Source organism: Prunus persica, chromosome G4, assembly GCF_000346465.2.
Source record: "Prunus persica cultivar Lovell chromosome G4, Prunus_persica_NCBIv2, whole genome shotgun sequence".
Classification (NCBI taxonomy): Eukaryota; Viridiplantae; Streptophyta; class Magnoliopsida; order Rosales; family Rosaceae; genus Prunus; species Prunus persica.
The window spans coordinates 16,409,637-16,429,082 of record NC_034012.1 but is presented as its reverse complement, the minus strand read 5'-3'; the positions used below and the strand labels follow the sequence as shown (position 1 = coordinate 16,429,082).

The 19,446-nt window shown below is 36.0% G+C and overlaps 1 protein-coding gene and 1 long non-coding RNA gene across 2 annotated transcripts; one reads left to right on the top strand and one right to left on the bottom strand.

Annotated features, from left to right (window-relative positions):
* Nucleotides 8,398-9,186, top strand: LOC18780046 (receptor-like protein 2). Its single transcript, XM_020562340.1, has one exon. It carries the CDS (start codon nt 8,398-8,400, stop codon nt 9,184-9,186), a length of 789 nt encoding a protein of 262 aa, XP_020417929.1.
* LOC109948456 lies at nt 16,799-18,131 on the bottom strand. The gene is made up of 3 exons (XR_002271081.1): nt 17,568-18,131; nt 17,182-17,262; nt 16,799-16,856 (listed from the first exon to the last, which is right to left on the bottom strand). It is a non-coding gene; the product is annotated as an uncharacterized LOC109948456 (long non-coding RNA).

Sequence of the window (19,446 nt, the reverse complement as noted above, 5' to 3'; positions counted from 1 at the left end):
AATTTAAAAAATTAAGTTTATAAAAGGTTTTATGGTTTTAAAGCCTAACATATACCCTAGACTACCCAAAAATTATACTTTAAAAATAAACCCCAATAAATAACAACCCTAATCTCTAAACCCTAGACTCTAAACCCTAAACCATAAAACTAGAAGTGATTTTATGACTCATCAAAACAATTTTGTTTTGGATGGTCATTTTAAATTTTTGTTATTCAAAATGAATTTTTTCAAGGTTTATGTGGAAGAAAATATATCAATGACTTCATAGGAGTTGACTTTTCAATTTTCTGATTTATTTTAAATTTATTTTGAATATTTTGATATAAAAATAATAAAATATTCTTACCACAACAACAAACCACGTCGGTGTTAATAAATTGTAGACGTTGTAAATTGTAATAGACTACTAAGTCGTTAAAATGACGTCGTTAAAATGAGAAACCATGGCGGCTATTTACCTATACGACGTAAAATATATATATCAACGACTTAACCGCTGTCGTTACATAAACGTCGTCGATGATACCCTGAACCTTTAAGAAATTGAAGATGTTGTAAACCATAAACGACTCAATTGTTCAAAGAACGTCGTCTAACTATATTTTTACGTCGTATTTGTTTAAAACACGAAACAACAAAATACGACGGTTTTTGACTTTATTAGGTCGTTGGAAAAGTATTACACGTCGGTTTAGCAATTTGTATGTTTGTTTTTTTTTTAATTTAAGAAAACCTCAACAAATTTTTACATTACATATTATAGAGAAAATTTGTACATTATACATAAATATCAAGTGTTCAATAATTGCCCTGTTTAATAATTTGGAAAACAAACTCTGCCCATTCATTCCGGACTTCATCAATGGCTTCTTGGGGGTATGAAGCTTCCTGGTTTCCCTTGGCATACTGCATAAACAATGACTATTAGGGTTTATAAATAAAAAGAAATTCAATCACAGACGACGATATTTTTCATAACCGACGTAGTATATCCATTCAACGACGTTAATTTTACATGACCGTCGTTGATAATACAAAAAACGACGTGAAATGTATGAAGGTAATTTCTTCTTACCTTATTCTCAAACCCCAAGGAAGGATCCATGATGATGTCCCTCATGAAGCGCATCACATAATACCCGCATTCGACATTGCTGGGTTGCTTTGGTGTGCCTGAGAGAGTTTTCCAAATTACATTTTTACGTCCTGCTCGGCCTATGTGGGTATTATATATTTTTAAAGCACTGTTCACGATGTTTTTCGCCTCTTCGTCGACCACACGATGACCTGGCAGAGGATCCAGAAAATAGACGGTCTCCTTCTTTGCTCTTACAATCAGCAAGATCCAATGACGGCTGCACAAAATTAATATAAAAACGACGGTTATTTACAAAAACGACGTATTATAGTATTTCACACGACGAAATAAAGTAGATAACGACGACATTATACATTTATCACGACGACAAATAAATACCGACGTGGTTAGTAGTTTCAAACGACTAAATAAAATAAAACACCGACGTGGTTAGTTTATAATCTGTCATTTATTGAAAATCATAAAAACACAATCCTAAGGAGACTAACCCTGGATTGTAAGGCATCATGAAAAGCTGTTCACCGTCTGTCTTCTGAAGTCGAGCGGCTACCAGTCGTGATCTTTCAGTTATTGTGCCAGAGTTGGCACTAACTGTAGCAGGGTCAATAAAGCCAACCATGCTGCACATATTGGCTTGTTTCAAAACATCGTGTAAGTACCTAAATACATAAAATAATATAAACAAGTCAGCAAAAACAAACACGACGGTTATGTATAAAAAAACGACGTATTATAATATTTCACACGACGTACTGAAATAGATAAGGACGTTATAATATATTTATCACGACGGTAGTTAGTTAAGACGACGTGGTTAGTTAGTTAAGACGACGCAATATATAAACCAACGAGTTATTATCTTAGAAGTACAAACCTCATATATACAGCCAATACAGTAGCTCCAATTTCTTCCATGCCTGCAAATTATGTAATATCTTCAGGCAGGAGGAAGGTATCGCGCTCACCACCAAACACCTCCTTATCAATTGTAAATTGGAGTGTCTTATCCTCAGGCAGGAGTGTCGTTTCCACAAAACGACAAAGGGTTTTTAAAGAAGATGGCGCCTCCATATTTGAATAAGCACCAACTTCAATAACCTGTTTAAAGAAATAAAAAAAATGATGTGGTAATTCAATAAAGACGACGGTTTAAGGAATAAAACGTCGTCTTAAAAGGATTTAAATGACGGTGAAAAAACGGTCGTGGTAATTCAATAAAGACGACGGTGTTATTAATAAAGCGTCGTCTGAAACCATTTAAACGACGGTGCAAAAACCGTCGTTTAAATATTTTATTACGTCTTAAAAAAAGTCCGCCGTCTAAGTTTTAAACAAACGACGGATTATATAAAAATATCGACGTCTGAAATTTTGAAAAACAAATAAGAAAGGCAAAGTTATGTGTACATACCTTGTCGTCATGCTTTTCTTCATCTTCTTTCTCCTTTTCTTCTTCCTTCTCTTCATCTCTTTTTTCTTCTTCCTTCTCTTCATCTGGCTGATGTTTCCCCATTTTGGCAGTATCATCCTCCAAATGTAGGGATCTCACATCACCTCCAGAGCAGCTAGCTTTGTCAGACATTGGATTTTTGGGGCTTTGGCTAATTCTTGGTTTAAGCATGCTTGGATCAAAATTGGGAATTAATTGGGAAAGTTGACTCAGGAAATGCTCCTTCTCAGCCTCTACCAATTGTTTTGTCCTAGCCTCCATCCTTAAGGCCTCTTCCCTTGCCTTAGCCTCCATCTTTTTAGTCTCTTCTTGAAGGAGAACTCTTAAACTGTCCTTCAAACGGTCGTCAAAGCTCAACCTCTGTGGTTTGGGCAAATTGAAATATTGCCTTGGGGAAACACCAGCACCAACTCCCCTCAGTCTGCCTGGATGCTCGGGGCCCAAAGCCATGGTCAGCACATCATTGCTGCCATCTACTCTGACTTTGCCTTCCGAGACTTGTTTCTGCAATTCATCCTAAAAAAAGATAAACAAAAAAACACACGACGGTTATTTATGTACAAACGACGTATTATATAATTTCACACGACGCAATAACGTATAAACCGACGTTATTATAACTTATCACGACGGTAGTTATACCGACGTGGTTATTTATTTAAAACGACGAAATGAATAAACAACCGACGTCTTATGCTATAATTAAAGAAAACAGAGTAGTGATTCCTATTTAGACCGTTAACGACGTTTTTAAAAACTTCTCGACGTGGTAATATCATTCACACGACGAAAAATATAACATACGACGTAATAAGAATAATTCACAGTTTAATAAAAATTTAAAACAGAGTGAGTAGGCTTACAATTAATTTTGCTTTCTCTGCCACCTTTGGATCAGGGATGTTACCATGTTTGTCCTGTCTAGCTCTCTTCCATAAGGTAGATCGATCAATTTCTACCCCAGGCATGGTTTCCTCCAATTGATCCTCCAATCCAGCATATCCTTTTCGAGACAATCGATGATTGTACTCGAGTTTCTCCCTAATCTGTGCATGTTGAGAATGCACAGACTCAAAATCTTTGGATAGCCTTGAAGCTACAAAGGCATCCCATTGTGCTTTCTCTATGAATTTATATGTTTCAGGGGGTTGGCTTAATTTCTCCCTGTCATTGGTGTATGGAAGGATATAATGCCTCGTTAGTGTAGACTTGAAATCCTTCCATTTCTTGGAAGCAGAAGCTAAAACAGAGGTCTTGCCCCCTTGGCCTACGACAAAAGCCATGTCAACTGCTTCCCAAATCTGCTCCTTTATATCCTTGGGGATTTGGGACCATTTCTTGTCCACAAGTGGGATCCTGGAGCGTGCCAACACACCAATATACGACTGCATCTCAATATGTGCTTGGCCAACACCTTTCCCCCTTTTATTGTACTCAACAATTGGCCTCAGTTTCTGAAGCTTTCTCTTCACAACACGAGGCATTGTGCTCATACCTCGACCAGTCTTTGAATCATCAGAGATTGTTGTCTGGCTGGTTTGTTCTGTCTCAGCAGATGATGAAGCAAACTTCATCTTCTTCGAAGACTTCATCTCCTTCGAAGACTTGTCTTGAGGAGCTACTATTCCAAGCTTCTTGGAGCCAGAATCCTTAGTTTGTTGTTGAGAAACCATTTTAACAGACAAAACTGCAAGTGAAAATATTTCAGGAAAACATTAAGAACACAAACGACGGTATTAAAAAAATACGACGTATGATATGATTTTAGACGACGCAATGAAATAATCTCAGACGTAATAAATGTTTAAAACCATTATTTATATAACGTCGTGGTATATATGTTCACATGACGTCAATAGTAATACACCGTCGTGGTAAACTATTATTTATATAACGTCGTGGTATTTATGTTCATACGACGTCAATAGTAATACACCGTCGTGGTATTAACATTCACACGACGTAAAACAATAAGATATTTTGTCGTCTATATTAGATACCAACCCTAGTTTCTTTTTCTTTATATTTTATCAAATAAGGGAAAAACAAAAACCATTGTTCAGAGAAATCAAACCTGCAATTAAACAAGCATATAAAAAAAGACTATTATTTTAAAAACAACTTTGTCAATTTTCAGACGACGCTAGAACAACTGACGAACCGTCGTGGTCTACCGTCGTCTTATTTAGTTGATGTAGTTGTCTTCAAAGTTGGAAACTTTCCCTCTTTGTCTGTATATTTTATCAAACTTGGAAAGAAGTAAAATGATTTTGGCCAGAAAAAAGGTCAAAAGATTTTTCAAACAAAAAACGTATGAGCATGCAAAACAGTAACCAAAATAGTGAAAATGAAAGCTTACCTTTTGCGTGCAATGAAAGCAAGAGGAAGATGATCGATGTTTAAGTTCAGAGACGACGAAGAAGACGAGAGGAAGACGATGAGAAACTCTGACAATGCTCTGACAAGGAAAAAAGACGAAAAGGTTTCTCTGGGAGATTGAAATTTTTAATCGGGTTTGGAAACAGTGCATGTGTAAGTCGAAAAGTTGCTTACATATAAAACCATTTCAAAAAAATAATACGGCGGTTACATTTAACTACGTCGTTTTTAACTAACACAACGCAATATTTTTCGTTCGACGTGGAATCATTTCATTTAACGTCGTTAGGTTTAATATAACCGACGTGGATTTTAATTTTTAAATTATGAATAGAATTTTTTTTCCCGTGACCTTTCAGTTTATTTTTCAATTACAGTGCGTTATAAATAGAGTTTTTTTTCCGGAGGAAATTTAAAACGAAGGAAATTAATATTCTGCAATATGTAAAGTTTCTTTTTTGGATGACAGATTTAAATAAAATAAGAATATAAAAACAACTAATGTGTAAGTCAAGTAGACGAAAAGTTGCTTACATATAAAACCATTTCAAAAAAATAATACGGCGGTTACATATAACTACGACGTATAAATTACAAAATACGACGGTACATTTAACTTCGGACGTGGTAAATAAATACGACAGTAGTTTGTAGGTACCGTCGTAGTAAACTCAAAAATTAAAGTACATAAGTAATAACTCGCGTCATGGTAGATTATTTAACACGTCGTTTTTATTAATTTACCGACGTGGATTCCTGTAATATACGTCTATCATACCGACGTTGATTTTACAATTTAAACGGCGTTTTTTTTGTAAGGACCGCCGTTGGTTTTAAAAATTTATTCTATAAATTTGTCGCTTTCATTCATTTTCGGTTTACATTTAAGGTTCCAAGTTCTTCCTCTCTTACTCGTATCAAATATATGTCCACAAGAAGAAGCTTGTCAACTAGCCTTCTCACTTCCTTGATCAAGCCTGATAGGACACTTAGTGCTTCTGAATACTCCTTGCTTTCCATCAAAAGAGATGCAAGCCTGGCCTCCACTCGCTGTCGAAGGAAAGTTCGCTTCTCAGAGAAATCTGAAGATCAGATGTGCCTGATCCTCTGCTTGATTTTCTTGCCTAAGAAGATCCGTCGGATTTGTGATAGCCTCTTCCTTTATCCGTAGAGCTTCAGAAGAAGAAGATGGGTTTCAAGAATGCGATAAAGAATAGAAATGGCTTCAGATGGCCTCTAAAGCATGAGCAATTGAATCAGTAGTTTCTGGGAGATATGATGAAGACATTGTCAATGCTTTGAACTACACAAGTCCTGCAGAAAGATATGTTAAAGAAACTGAAACAACGGCGGTTTTCTGTTCTACCGTCGTCTTTTATCGTCGTCTATATTAAGTTAAGATGGCGGTAGATTTATAATTACCGACGTAGATTATTTTGTTAAACGTCGTTAAGTGTACTACAACCGACGTGGATTTTAATTTTAAATTATAAATAGAGTTTTTTTTCCCGTATTCTTTCAGTTTTAGTTTTCAATTCCAAAGCGTGATAAATAGATTTTTCTTTCCCGAGGAAATTTAAAATGAGGGAAATTAATGTTCTAGAATTTGTAAACTAACACGACGCAATATTTGTAAATCTGTGTCATCTGTTAAGATTATGATGTGGAACAGAGTTCCATCTGGTAAGATTTCGTAACCCTTGGGATCTCAGACAAATCTGATTATGTCGGCGGTGTTCTATATAAACCGTCGTGGTTATTTCAATTCTTGTCATTAAGTAGATCTACCGACGTAGGATAAGAAAATCAAAGAAATAAATTGTTAACAAAAATTCTTATTAAGACGACCGTTAAAATTAAAGGTATGACGTATAAAATGAATAAATACGACGATAAATTTTATTGTATGATTTAAAGATAACGTCGTAGAACTATACGAGAATGACGTCGTTATATTTATATTTTCCGTCGTTGTAAATTAATTTAATACGGCGATATTTTGTATTTTAAAGCCGTGGATTTGTTTGTAATTATACGGCGTCTTATACGAAAACCTCGTCGTGTTATTTTATGAGTAAAAACGGCAGTTTTTATTGAAATCGTCGTCTTTACTTTCTACGTCGGTCGATTCATAACTTCTGCCGTTCTTTGTTGGCATTGATTTTACACTGCGAAAATCTGTTTCAAATAGACGTCGGTTGTTTAATTATGTACGTCGTTGTTTTTGAACAGCCATTTGAAACTCCATTTTTTAGTTGTCTAAGGTTGTATTACACGACGGTGTTTTTAGAACCGTCGTCTTTTTATAAACCACGACGGTTTTCACTTAGACCGTCGTTGTTTTCTGGTCGTCTTTTTCACTTTTTGTAGTAGTGAAAGTTCACCAACTAAAAAATTAAGGCATTCACCAACCTGAAATAAAACTTGAATATTAAATATTTATAACCCCAATAATAAATAAAATAAAACAGCCAAAATAATTAAATAAATAAAATGGTTAAATTTTTAAAACCTTTTAAAATTCCAACATTTTTCACTCACTTGAAAATCTCACGCATCTCTCTCTTTTGAACCTCTCTCACAATTCACTCTACGGTTCACTTGAACCCCGTTTCTTCTTGTCCTTAAAGTCTTGAGATCCTTGATTTGAGCTATAACCGTATGTTTGGAGAGCTACCACTTTTCATTCCATCCAGCACTCGCATGGTGGACTTGTCCAACAATTACTTCCATGGTACGATTCCATAGTCATTCTTTCGACGAGCTAGGAATTTGACTAGTTTCGATGTCAGGAACAACACCTTCTCGGGTTCTATCCCATCCTATCTATGTCTTCATTCTTCTCCCCTGATTAGGCTGTTGGATTTTTCCATCAATAAATTCAGCAGCAATATTTCTGGTGGACTAGGGAAGTGTTCGAAACTACAGGTTTTTCGTGCTGGTTACAATAGGCTCTCTGGAATACTTCCAGAAGATATCTATAATGCTACCACACTTGAAGAAATTTCGTTACCTAGCAATGCGTTTCGTGGTGACATTAGTGATGAAATTGTCAACCTCACCAACCTCACAATCCTTGAACTATATGTTAATCAATTCAGTGGCATGCTCCCGACGAATATGGGCAAGCTCTCCAAATTGAAACTCATTCTTCTTCATTTCAACAATCTAACAGATTCTCTGCCCCCGTCTTTGCTGAATTGCACAAACCTTAGAGAATTGAACCTTGGATTCAACCATTTTGTAGGAAAGCTCTCCATGCTTGATTTCTCCAAACTTAGTCGCCTTACTAAACTTGACTTTGTGAGTAATCAATTCACTGGTGTCTTCCCAACTAGAGCAATTCGACTGAGCTTAAATGACTTAGACGGACAAATATAGCCTGAGATTCTCACTGAAATCTTTGTCCTTCCTCTCGCTTTCTGCGAGCAGATTGTCCAATATCACAAGGGTACTTAATATACTGATGGGCTGCAAAAGTCTGAAGGTTCTCATCCTTTCAAACAATTTTATAGGTGAAGAAATGCCAAATGGTGATGGCATCGTTGGTGTTGATGGATTAGAAAATCTTCGTATTTTGTCTTTCCGTGGTTGTCAGCTCACTGGTCCCTTACCTGTATGGTTATCCAAAATAAAAAAGCTAGAGGTCTTGGATTTGTCCTCTAATAGATTCACAGGCTCAGTTCCAACATGGTTGGGGAATTTTCCAAGCCTCTTTCACATAAACTTGGGCAACAACCGAATTTCAGGTGAGCTTCCAAAGCAACTTTGCAAATTACCAATGTTGGTGTCTGAACAAACTGCAGCTCAAGTAGATCATACTTATCTCCAATTGCCTTTCTTCGTCAAACCAGCAAGTGATGCAGACTTTTTGCAGTACAGTTCCCTTTCTTTCTTTCCACCAGCTATACATCTACACAAAAATAGCATCAATGGGAATATACCAACTGAGATCAGCCAATTGGTCCTTCTTCATACATTAAATCTTGACGACAACAATTTCTCTGGAAACATTCCCAACAAAATATCCAACCTGAAAAAGTTGGAGACATTAGATCTTTCAATGAACCACTTGTCTGGAGAAATTCCACCATCATTGACGAGCCTTAATTTCTTGTCCTTTTTGAATGTCTCGTACAATAATCTTGAAGGGCCAATACCAAAAGGCACTCAGCTCCAAAGCTTTGATGTCTCTGCATTTGAGGGGAATCCGAAACTTTGTGTGGTGCCCCTCTTCGGAATGCGTGTCCTCTAATGCACCGTAATAGCCAAGATATGGAGAATGAGCCCCAACTTTTGTGGGTTCATACTTCGGTTGTGCTTGGCTTCATCATAGGACTTGGTGGATTTTGTGGTCCTTTAATGCTAAAAAAGACGTGGAGAGATGCATATTTCCAATTCCTAAACAATGTACAAGATAGGCTCTGTGCGATGAGAAAAGTGCGTGCATGATAGGCTCTATGATCATAAGGATGCAGAGAAAGTTCAGAAACTTGTTTAAGTATTTTTATGTATTTTCAGCTATTAATTGTTGGGGTTTGATTTCTTCTTGCCCTAAAATGTGACTATTATTGAATTTATTAAAGGCTTAAAAGTCAAAATAGTCCATGTGTTTTACCCATTAAGTCATTTTAGTTTCTATGTTTTAAATTTGGCTAATTTAGTCCCTATATTTACATGTGTTAGCCAATATGTAGGACAATCTGTCAAATAGACATGTGCATCGCACGTGAGTGGGCATAAAGGTATTTTAACACAAAGCAAAACCCTCGCGACTCTATTCCTTAATGATTGGATCGGATGACGAATTTACTTATAGAATCCAATCAAATTCAATCCAATATGGTTAGTTTTATGCTTATTTTGTTCTTGTAGGTATTTGTAGTTGAAAAGGTTATGAATATTTTAAGTCATTTGATGAAGTTATGTTTAATATATTATATATTCAAAATAATTTTTTTTTAAGTATTTCATTTATATTTTACATTTACGTCTATTAATATGTTTGATTAGATTAAACTTAAGGATAAATGTTTAATATTTAATTATTGTCTTTTTTCATTATCAAAACCGATCATCCAATCCAATCCAATTCAATATCAATTGAATCTGATTGAATTGAATTTAAAATTTTAATATGATTGGATCGGATTGAAAAAATCACAATCCAATTTTTGTTAGATCGAATGCGGTTGTGAATGAACTAAATTGTTTGGTTTCGAACCGACGTACACCGTACGAAGAATATAGTCAAATTTCCAATGTAGTATATATATATATATTAGAGAACATGTTATCCACCAATCCACCAACTCATTATCCACCACTGTCTTAGTTTTATGTTTGTATTAGTTGCATCCACCATGTACCACTTTGTATTCTCTCTTAGTTTATTTTTATCAATCTTGTATAAATACCTCCTATATGGAGATGAATCAATCAAGCAAAATATCATTGAATCATCAAATCTTTCATGGTATCAGAGCTAATGGCTAACGCCAATTAGCGATCCTTCATCGGCCAACATTGAGAGTCGTTGGCTCTCCTCGCCCGAAAAGGTGTTTGCTTCTGTATAGTTCTCCATCTTCTCCGCCCTTCTATAATCAGTAATTTTTTTTTTCTCTCTCTGCCGCTGCCATTTCCTTTTATTTTTCTACGCTCCCTGTCAAGCTCTCTGCTCATTGACGAGCCTTTATCTTTCACTCTCTCCGTGTCTAGCTCTTTGTTAAAGACTGAGCCATGCATTTCTTTCTCCATGTAATGCTCTCTGTTGAAGATTGAGCCATTTCTCCTTCTTATGCTCTTTATTGAAGACTGAGCCTTCTCCCCCTTGTCATGCTCTTTGTTGCTGTCAGACTTCTTTACTCTCCTATTTCCTGAGCTTGTGACTGCCGCGCGGACTTCATCATTCACCAATACATCTCCTCCATATAGCACTCCCGTGGCAAGCCGCGGCTGCTCATCCACGTCCTTTGGCAACCATGCCCATGACCCTTGTCACCGCTCACTGAGCCCTCCTCGATCGAGCTCTCCCATGGCAACCCACGACAACTCTATTTATCTCTCTTGGCCATGATGGCCCGATCTCTCTTTCCTCTACGAGCCTCGTCATCGCTTGCTAAGCCTTATCCGAGACGCCTTTATCTCTGTCCTGCAGTGCTTCACTGTCGTTAGTCCCTTTGCACAACCATTGTCTATCCCTCATGTACCTCTATCCTCTCTCTGTCGTTAGTCCCTTTGCACAACCATTGTCTATCCCTCATGTGCTCTATCCTCTCTCTCTCTCTCTCTCTCTCTCTCTCTCTCTCTCCAGGATCTCATTTCTTCTTTTTTCTCTCTGTCAAAACTCCCTCTTGAACTCTCCCTCTTCTCTCTGCTTATATCAAGACTCCCTCTCTTTCTCTTTAGTGTCATGAGCCCCCCATTTTTCCAATATCTATCTCTTCTCTACACACATGCTTCCCCATCATTCCCTTAAGTTTCATCTCTCTCTCCTGCCCAAACACTCGTGCTCCTCACCTTAATGCTTCCCTTCCTTTATTTTGTTTTTATTAGAAGCCCACATCTCTTTTTTTTTTTTTTTTAAAAAAAAAAAAAACTTCTTTTCACTTTTCGTTCCTCCCCCTCTCTGTTTTCCCACGTGATCCGAGTCTTCCTTCTCTCTCATTTTTCTATTATTATTTTGACCTCAAATAAAAAATTTTATATTTGCACTTGTCTCTGCAGCTTGCTCCCGCCACTGTCTCTATTCCCCATCTTTATTTTTTTAGTAATTGTTTGTGTTGATTCTCATCCCTTATTTTATTTGTTTCTATGGTACTTTGAAATTCTATCTTGCCCATATTGCCCCTTTCTTCTCTGTTTCCCACATGGTTTTCTTTTCCCCATTATTTCTTTGGCAAAAAGTTATTTTTGGTCCCTGTAGTTTACCACTTTTACCACAAAGGTCCCTATGGTTTCAATTTCGTCACTTTTGTCCATGTGGTTTCAATTTGAAGCAATTTAAGGACAATTCTCAATTTCTAATACTTATTGAGGGGTATTTCGGTCCAAACTTGCAGCCCCTCCCCAACCACCTCCACAGCCACTAGCCCCTCCAAAAACTCCTCCCTGTTGTAAACATTGACAATCCCACTGTCTAAATCAGCAACAAACAATGCTCCTTGGAGATGTACAAAGAGATGTACCATTTATACAACCTTCATCAACAATGTTTTTAGAGATTATGTTGAATTACATAATAAGAAACTATCAAAGGTTGTGATACTGGCACAAGGTGCAATAAGAGCTGCAATTGATGACGTTGTTGTAATCCTAGGCTACTTTTATGAAGCTTACAAAAGATCGAAGTAGACTTGCTCTGACTACCTTGTTTTTCTTTTTTGGCTGGAGATTACCTTCATCCCTTATGAAGAAATGAGATGGATTATGATTATAATTGTGAGTTTTTCTTTGGGTTCAAAAAAAAAAAATAAAGAAATGTGTCTCCCTTGTATAATCCTAAGACCCACTCGATTATGATTTTGTTAGTTGATGTTTATGTATAGATGGCCATAATTTTTATCAAGGGTAAATTACTCAAATGATCCTCAAACTTATACTCGATTTATATTTTGGTCCCTCAATTAAATTATTCGTTCAAATGGTTCATCAACTCTGTATTATTCACTCCATTGGTCATATTGTTACATTCTGTTAATATTTCCGTTAAATATAAGGGCAAATTGGTCATTATTTACCCTAAAATTAGGTTAAATCTATTCTGTTAATATTTCCGTTAAATATGAGGGCAAATTGATCATTATTTACCCTAAAATTAGGTTAAATCTATTATGTTAATATTTCCGTTAAATATGAGGGCAAATTGGTCATTATTTACCCTTAAATTAGGTTAAATCTAACAGAAAATTAGACAGTAGGACCACTGGAGCGAATAATATAGAGTTGATGGACCATTTGAACGAATAATTTAGTTAAGGGACCAAAATATAAATCATGTATAAGCTTGATGACCATTTGAGTAATTTACCCTTTTTATCAACAAAAATTCAAATGGAGCATTGTTTGTTGCTGGTTTACAACAAAGAGAAGTTTATGGAGGGGTTGCTAGGTGGCTGTGGAGGTGGTTGAGGCGGGGCTGCAAGTTTGGACTACAATGCCCCTCAATAAGTATCAGAAATTGGGAATTGTCCTGAAATTGCTTCAAATTGAAACCATAAGGATAAAAGTGACGAAATTGAAACCACAGGGACCTCAATGGTAAAAGTGTTAAACCACAAGGACCTAAAATGAATGTTTACCTATTTCTTTTGCTCTCCTTTTCTTTTCTCTATGTTGGTTTCCTAGTGCTATCTATGCCACATGCCGCACCCTCTCTTAATCCTCTGCCAATCATCTCTTTCTACTTCTTTACATGTTCCCAATTTCCTATCCATTTTCTCTTTATTATTTCCCTTTACTTTTTCCCATGCTTCTTATTTTATTCCATTTATTCCCTTCATATGAATTTTCTTTTATTTCCATTCCATCTCCTCATATTATATTTTTATCATCAAGCCATGTGTTTTCTCTCTCTACCTCTTTTCATGTTTTTGACATTCCCACTTCTATAACCATATTTGTAATATGTTTAAGTGGTTATTTGTATTTATACTGGCTCTTATGGCTGACGACCTTTATCTATCATTTTTATCTTTTAAAAAAAGGGAAAAAAAAGTCATTTGGGTATTTAATTGCATAATTCATTGCTAAAAGTTCAATTCTTTTGAGAAAAGGGTAAAGTGTCGTTTTGCCCCTTGAATTATGACGCATTTCGAACTTACCTCCCTAAATTATTTCGTTTGCCAATTTAGCACTTGAACTCGATAAAAATAGGACTTGTCCAATATAAATCCCTACATTTTCTATTTCCTAAACATATACCCATCACTCTATAAATCTATGTGTAAAACCCGATTTCAAATTTAAATGACCAGTAAGATATAAGAGGTCGTAGTATTCCTATGTTTTTACATCATTGCCACCATACTTAGTATTTTATTTATAATTTATTTCAAGCATTTCATTAACTGCCATAATTGTAATTAATACTCCCTATTAATAGCATATCAATCACCTCTTTTCTTTTGGTTTCCCTATAACACCACGTCCCAAAAAACACTGTTCAATTGATTATTTAATTGTGGATTTACAATTTTGCCCTTGGGGGTAGGGTCACTTTAGCCACTTTTCGATCTGGAAGGATTTTGGGGATTTGAGTGGCACCATTTCTTAGAGCTCGCTCTCACGAGTTCGTAGACATGTAGTGGTCAACAGAAGAAGTTGTGGTCAACGGAAGTGCAGTGGTACAACCGTAAATTTTTTGAAGTTGGGTTTTAAAATAGGCTTATTTACTATAATGCCCGCTGAAACTATAGTCAAATCTCACTTTACCCCCTGAAAGTTAAATTTACCCACTTTACCTCCTTGACCAAGGTTTCCTGTTTCGCTTTACCCTATACTGTTAACTCCATCCAAAATTTGTTAAGATTGCTGACGTGGCAGGGGTATTTTAGTAATTCTATACATATGGATTATTATCCAGTAATCTTGGTGATGTGGCAAGGTGGAACCTACAATCCAGTAATCTTTATGTTTCCGAGACTTGCGAGGATGGAATTGACGGCATATAAGGAATAGACAAATATCAGGAATTGATGGAAATAAAGGGGTACACTTAGGTGGTAGTTTTAAATTGATTTCAATGATTTTAAGAGATTAATATTGACCATGAGTATGATTGGCATATATATATATATAAATATAAGAATGCATTGATTTCAGTACGAGTATAGCTGAAAAACTTGTTTAAGTTTTTATAACTGTTTTTACAGTGGGGTTAGTATGTTCATATGCTATTTTCTAAACTTTGTTTTTGGTCCACTCACATTTTCAATGTTTTGTGCCCCCAAGCAGTAATTTGTGTGCAGTGAGCCACCATCGGGCAGAGTCCACCTCCCTCCATATATCTTGCTGATGTAGGGTTTTGTATAGTTAAATTACACTTGTAACTTATTCTGTATAGCTGCTCTGATATTGCCCTATGACGTAATTAACTATTGGAACGTATTTATATAAGTATTCTGGCAGTTGGTATATATATTTAAATGCTTGTTGACATGTGTAAATTTTGGGAATGTTCGAATTACAGGGGAAACTCTACCGAATTTTCGGTAGGAGTCAAAGCTAAAATGGATTTGAGTTTTGAGAAGAAGGGCAATTAGGTCATTTGGCTCAGATTCCAAAGTGGAATTTGGGTCGGGTCCTATCAATTCAGTCTAAACTAAAAGCTTTCAAAATCTTAATCGGGCTTAGCCTTTGCACCGGCTGAGCTCTCCGGCACCAACGTTGCCCCCTCCTATTTGTCTTGTGTCCGCATCAATACTCGCTCAGCTCCACCAATACTCCCGCGCTGCAATCGTGGCTACTTAGGCAGAGAGAGAGAGAGAGAGAGAGAGAGAGAGAGGGATGCAGAGTGATGGGAGGAGGAGTAGCTGGGAAGGGGTGGTGGGCACCTGTAAACTCAACCCTGCCAAATTTTTTATATTAGGATTTATTAAATTTTATAATATTTGATATAGGCTTTTTATCACAAATGTCCTTTAGGTTTATGAAATTGTCACGAATCTTCCTTTAGGTTTGTGAAATTATCACAAATGTCCTTCTTTTTAAAATTTTTTTTTTTGGTGACATTAATAGTCCTTAATGTTATGGCTTTATATCATGAATGATCTTTGCCTTTAGAAAGTCTGTTAAGTGTGACGTGGAAGATAAGTAGAGTCACACTACAAGAAAAGAGTCCTTTCACAGCGCTCATTGGGCGTTGTTGAAGGGTATTGACAACACACGGCGCATGTTGTGGAAGCCGATGTCGTTAAAAGGTCAAGGCCCTTCGACAACACGCTTTGCATGTGGTCGTTGATTTAAGTGCTCGTTGTCCATGCCATTAACGGCAACGTGCACACATTGTAGAATCAATGGACAACAACGTGTTCGGCATGTTGTTGTATGTCTTATTGACAACGTTCATAGACATGTTGTTGTTTCAATTTTAACAACAGTCTTTGCACGTTGTGATAATAAATATTTATAAATAAAAAAAATTATTTTCATAATCACCTTATAACAATAGAGTTGATCCATAAATTCAAGCTTTAGTTAAGTGTGACTATTTTCTTCCTTCCCAATCATAATATAACCTTTGATAAAATAAAAATCATAATGTAACCCATAATAAAGAGTTTTCATTCAAAAAATAACTCCATAGAAAGATTCATTGTCAACTTACATTTATCCATATGAAGGGAAATTGAACTATGCATAGTATAATTACAATTTAAAATCCTTGTAAAGCATTATCAAGAAACCTGATTAGTTGTGTTTCAAACCCTTTGTCCAATTGCGGAATATTATCTAACCAATGTGCACCTATCATTCCAAGAAGCACCCATACTATCCATCTTAAGGTCGCACAGAAGTTCTGAACAAAAAAAAATCAAACAAGACAATTTTAATAGTGAAGAAATTGCAAATTTAGGAATAGAAAGTTTGCAAAACTAGAAACCTATGATTAGCCATTAACTCAATCCAACCAACTAAACTATGTTCTTCTCTTTCTCTAAGTTTGAGATGAACTATAGTAAGAGAGGAAGTTAAATTAGAGAAAATACATAACAGAACAGAGAACAAAGATCTTTAACAATCAATCCCCTCAAGGCTCAATCAAAGATACGGTAGTTTAGAGAGTAATATACAACATATCAGGGAAAAAAATTATAGTACTTATATTATCATAATACACCCCCTTTAATGCAGAGACGTACAGGCCATCAATATCTGTCCAACGGGAGGACCCTTAATGCGCCCTTTCCTTCTATTTTCTTCTTCCTAAGCCAAACAATAATCACAATCATACATGATGCAAATTATTTCGTTAGAAGACAAAATTGCATAGCTACAATATTGGCAAAAATTAGAAGACAAAATGCAAATTGCTTTGTAGCCAGACATGAAATTTTCATAAAACAATTGAAAATAAGTATGTACAAGAAGACTATTATGATCTTATATCTGTTTGCACTGAAAAACCTTACTCAAGTTTTCTGGCCTAAACTGAAATTATTCATAACCAAGACAAGATACCCAACAAAAATATATGTCAAAATTAACACACAAAATGCAAAAGAAGTTGAAGGAAAAATCCGAAACTCACCCCTATTAAAGGGACAGCTTTTGAAAGATGAAAGCTTACCAAAATCAACACATGTAATCAGCACAAAACCAGTATCAAAACCTGTAATATGAAGGAATCTGATGAAAGTTAAAATTAATCCTTGAAGGCATATCCACTCAGAAAATTTTGAGGGAATATAAATTATATATATATATATATCATAGAAAAAAGGCATTCATAAGCACATGAAGAGCCTTAAACACACTATTTAATGTATATTATAAAAATATATATATTAAGTGAACAAAACCAAAAAAGTGAACAAAACCAAACAATCCAAATAGTAATATAAACCCAAATATTATATTACCAAAACCAAATGAACAATCCAACAAAAATCAAACCTTCGCACTAAAATTTTGTACCTGGAGGCCACTCAATTTTTTCCTAAATGAGGCTGAGAAAGTTAGTGGTGGAGAGATGCTGGTGGGCTCGGTGATGAAGGCCAATACCTGCAAAGAACAACAAATATTAGGATTGGCCTTAAGAATTGTAGATCTAAGACAAAAGAAGTAGCGGTTCGCGATGAGAGAGCAAAGCATTGAGGGATTTGATGACGGCGATAAGAGATTGAGAGGCTGTGAAGTTGGCAATGACAGAGGCAGTGGATGATGAGCAAAGAGAGGATCCATGAGTGAGAGAGAGAGAGAGAGAGAGAGAGAGAGAGAGAGAGAGAGAGAGAGAGATGGCTGGGATGGAGCAAAAGAGGTTGGGATATTGGATTTTTCCCTAGGTTTAGCAGTGTGAGAGTGATTTGCAAAAGAAAGAGGGGCTGTGAAATATTATTCAGAAAAAAGAGGGGTTTTAAAAAACTTTCGAATGTTTTAATATTTTGAGAGAGAGGGAGTTCTCCCGCATAATTTTTGCGTATATTTCCTTTAAAAAAATGAAATAAGTTGACAACATGGTTTGCACGTTGTAGAACTTAAAGATATCACAACACGCATGTTTGCGTTGCGAAGTTTTTTCTAAATTTCATTTTGACAACGCGTATTAAAGGAACGTTGTTATAAGTAGCGTATTACAACGTGCACTTGGTGCATGTTGTCAAAAGTATACTTCCACAACGTGAAATAGACGCACGTTGTTAGTGGCATGTTGTCAAAAGCTATTTTTCTTGTAGTGTCAACATGTCCAATCACATCGTGACATGTGGATTAAATACATAAATATATATATTTTAAATAAAAATCCTTTTTTCTCTACAACTTCCCATCCCCATCCCTTCTAGTTCGTCTCTCTCCCCTCTGCCCTCTCTATATACTCTATGCCCCTCTCCTCTCTCTCTCTCTCTCTCCTTCCTATGTTCTCCCTTTGTATTTTCTTTACTCTCTCACTCTGCTCTCCCTTTCCCTCTTTTTTTAATATATTTTTTTTAATGTTGTTTGAATAAATGTTTGTGTGAAATAAAATGTGTAGAACTGTCATTATGGAAGGGATTATTTTACAACATATACATAGGGATAGGGTGGGGATGGGGTCGTCGGGTTGTAGGCAAGAAAAAAAAATACAAAGGGAGAGGGAGAGCACATGGAGGAGAGAAGGAGAGCAAAGGAGGAGAGAAAACAGAGGGAGAGAGGGCAGATGGAAAGATAGGGAGGCTAGAGGTAGAAGAGAGGACATTGGGGGAGAGAAAGAGGGCATAGGGTGGAGAGAGAGAGAGAGAGAGAGAGAGAGAGAGAGAGAGAGAGAGAGAGGGAAAAGAGGGGGAGAGGTACGGAATCGAGGGAAGGGTGAGAAGTTGAAGAAAAATGGATTTTATTTTAATTTTTAATGAATTTATATTTAAAAAAAATGTATATACTTATTTATTTAATCCAAATGTCACGATGTGATTGGACATGTGGGCTCTACTTATCTTCCACGTCTGACATTTAACTGTAGCGACTATTTGTGATACAAGGTCCTAATGTTAAGGATTATTAATGTAAAAAGAAAACCTTAAGGACGATTCGTGACAATTTCATAAATCTAAAGACTATTTGTGATAAAGAGCCTTTAATATAAGTAAGAGTTAAAGAAACAATCAGTCACCAAGTCATTCATTCTCGGCCATAGGATTGAAACATTAAAATCTAACAGTTGAAAATTTTGATGTATCAATACTTGAAAGTACATTAGAATTTTCCACATTTTCTATGTCTACAAAGTCCACTTATAAAACGAAAAGTACTTGAGACCTACTAAGGAGACTTTGGCTTTGAATTGCATGGTTGTGGTGTTTCCCAGTTTCTCGGTTTTCAA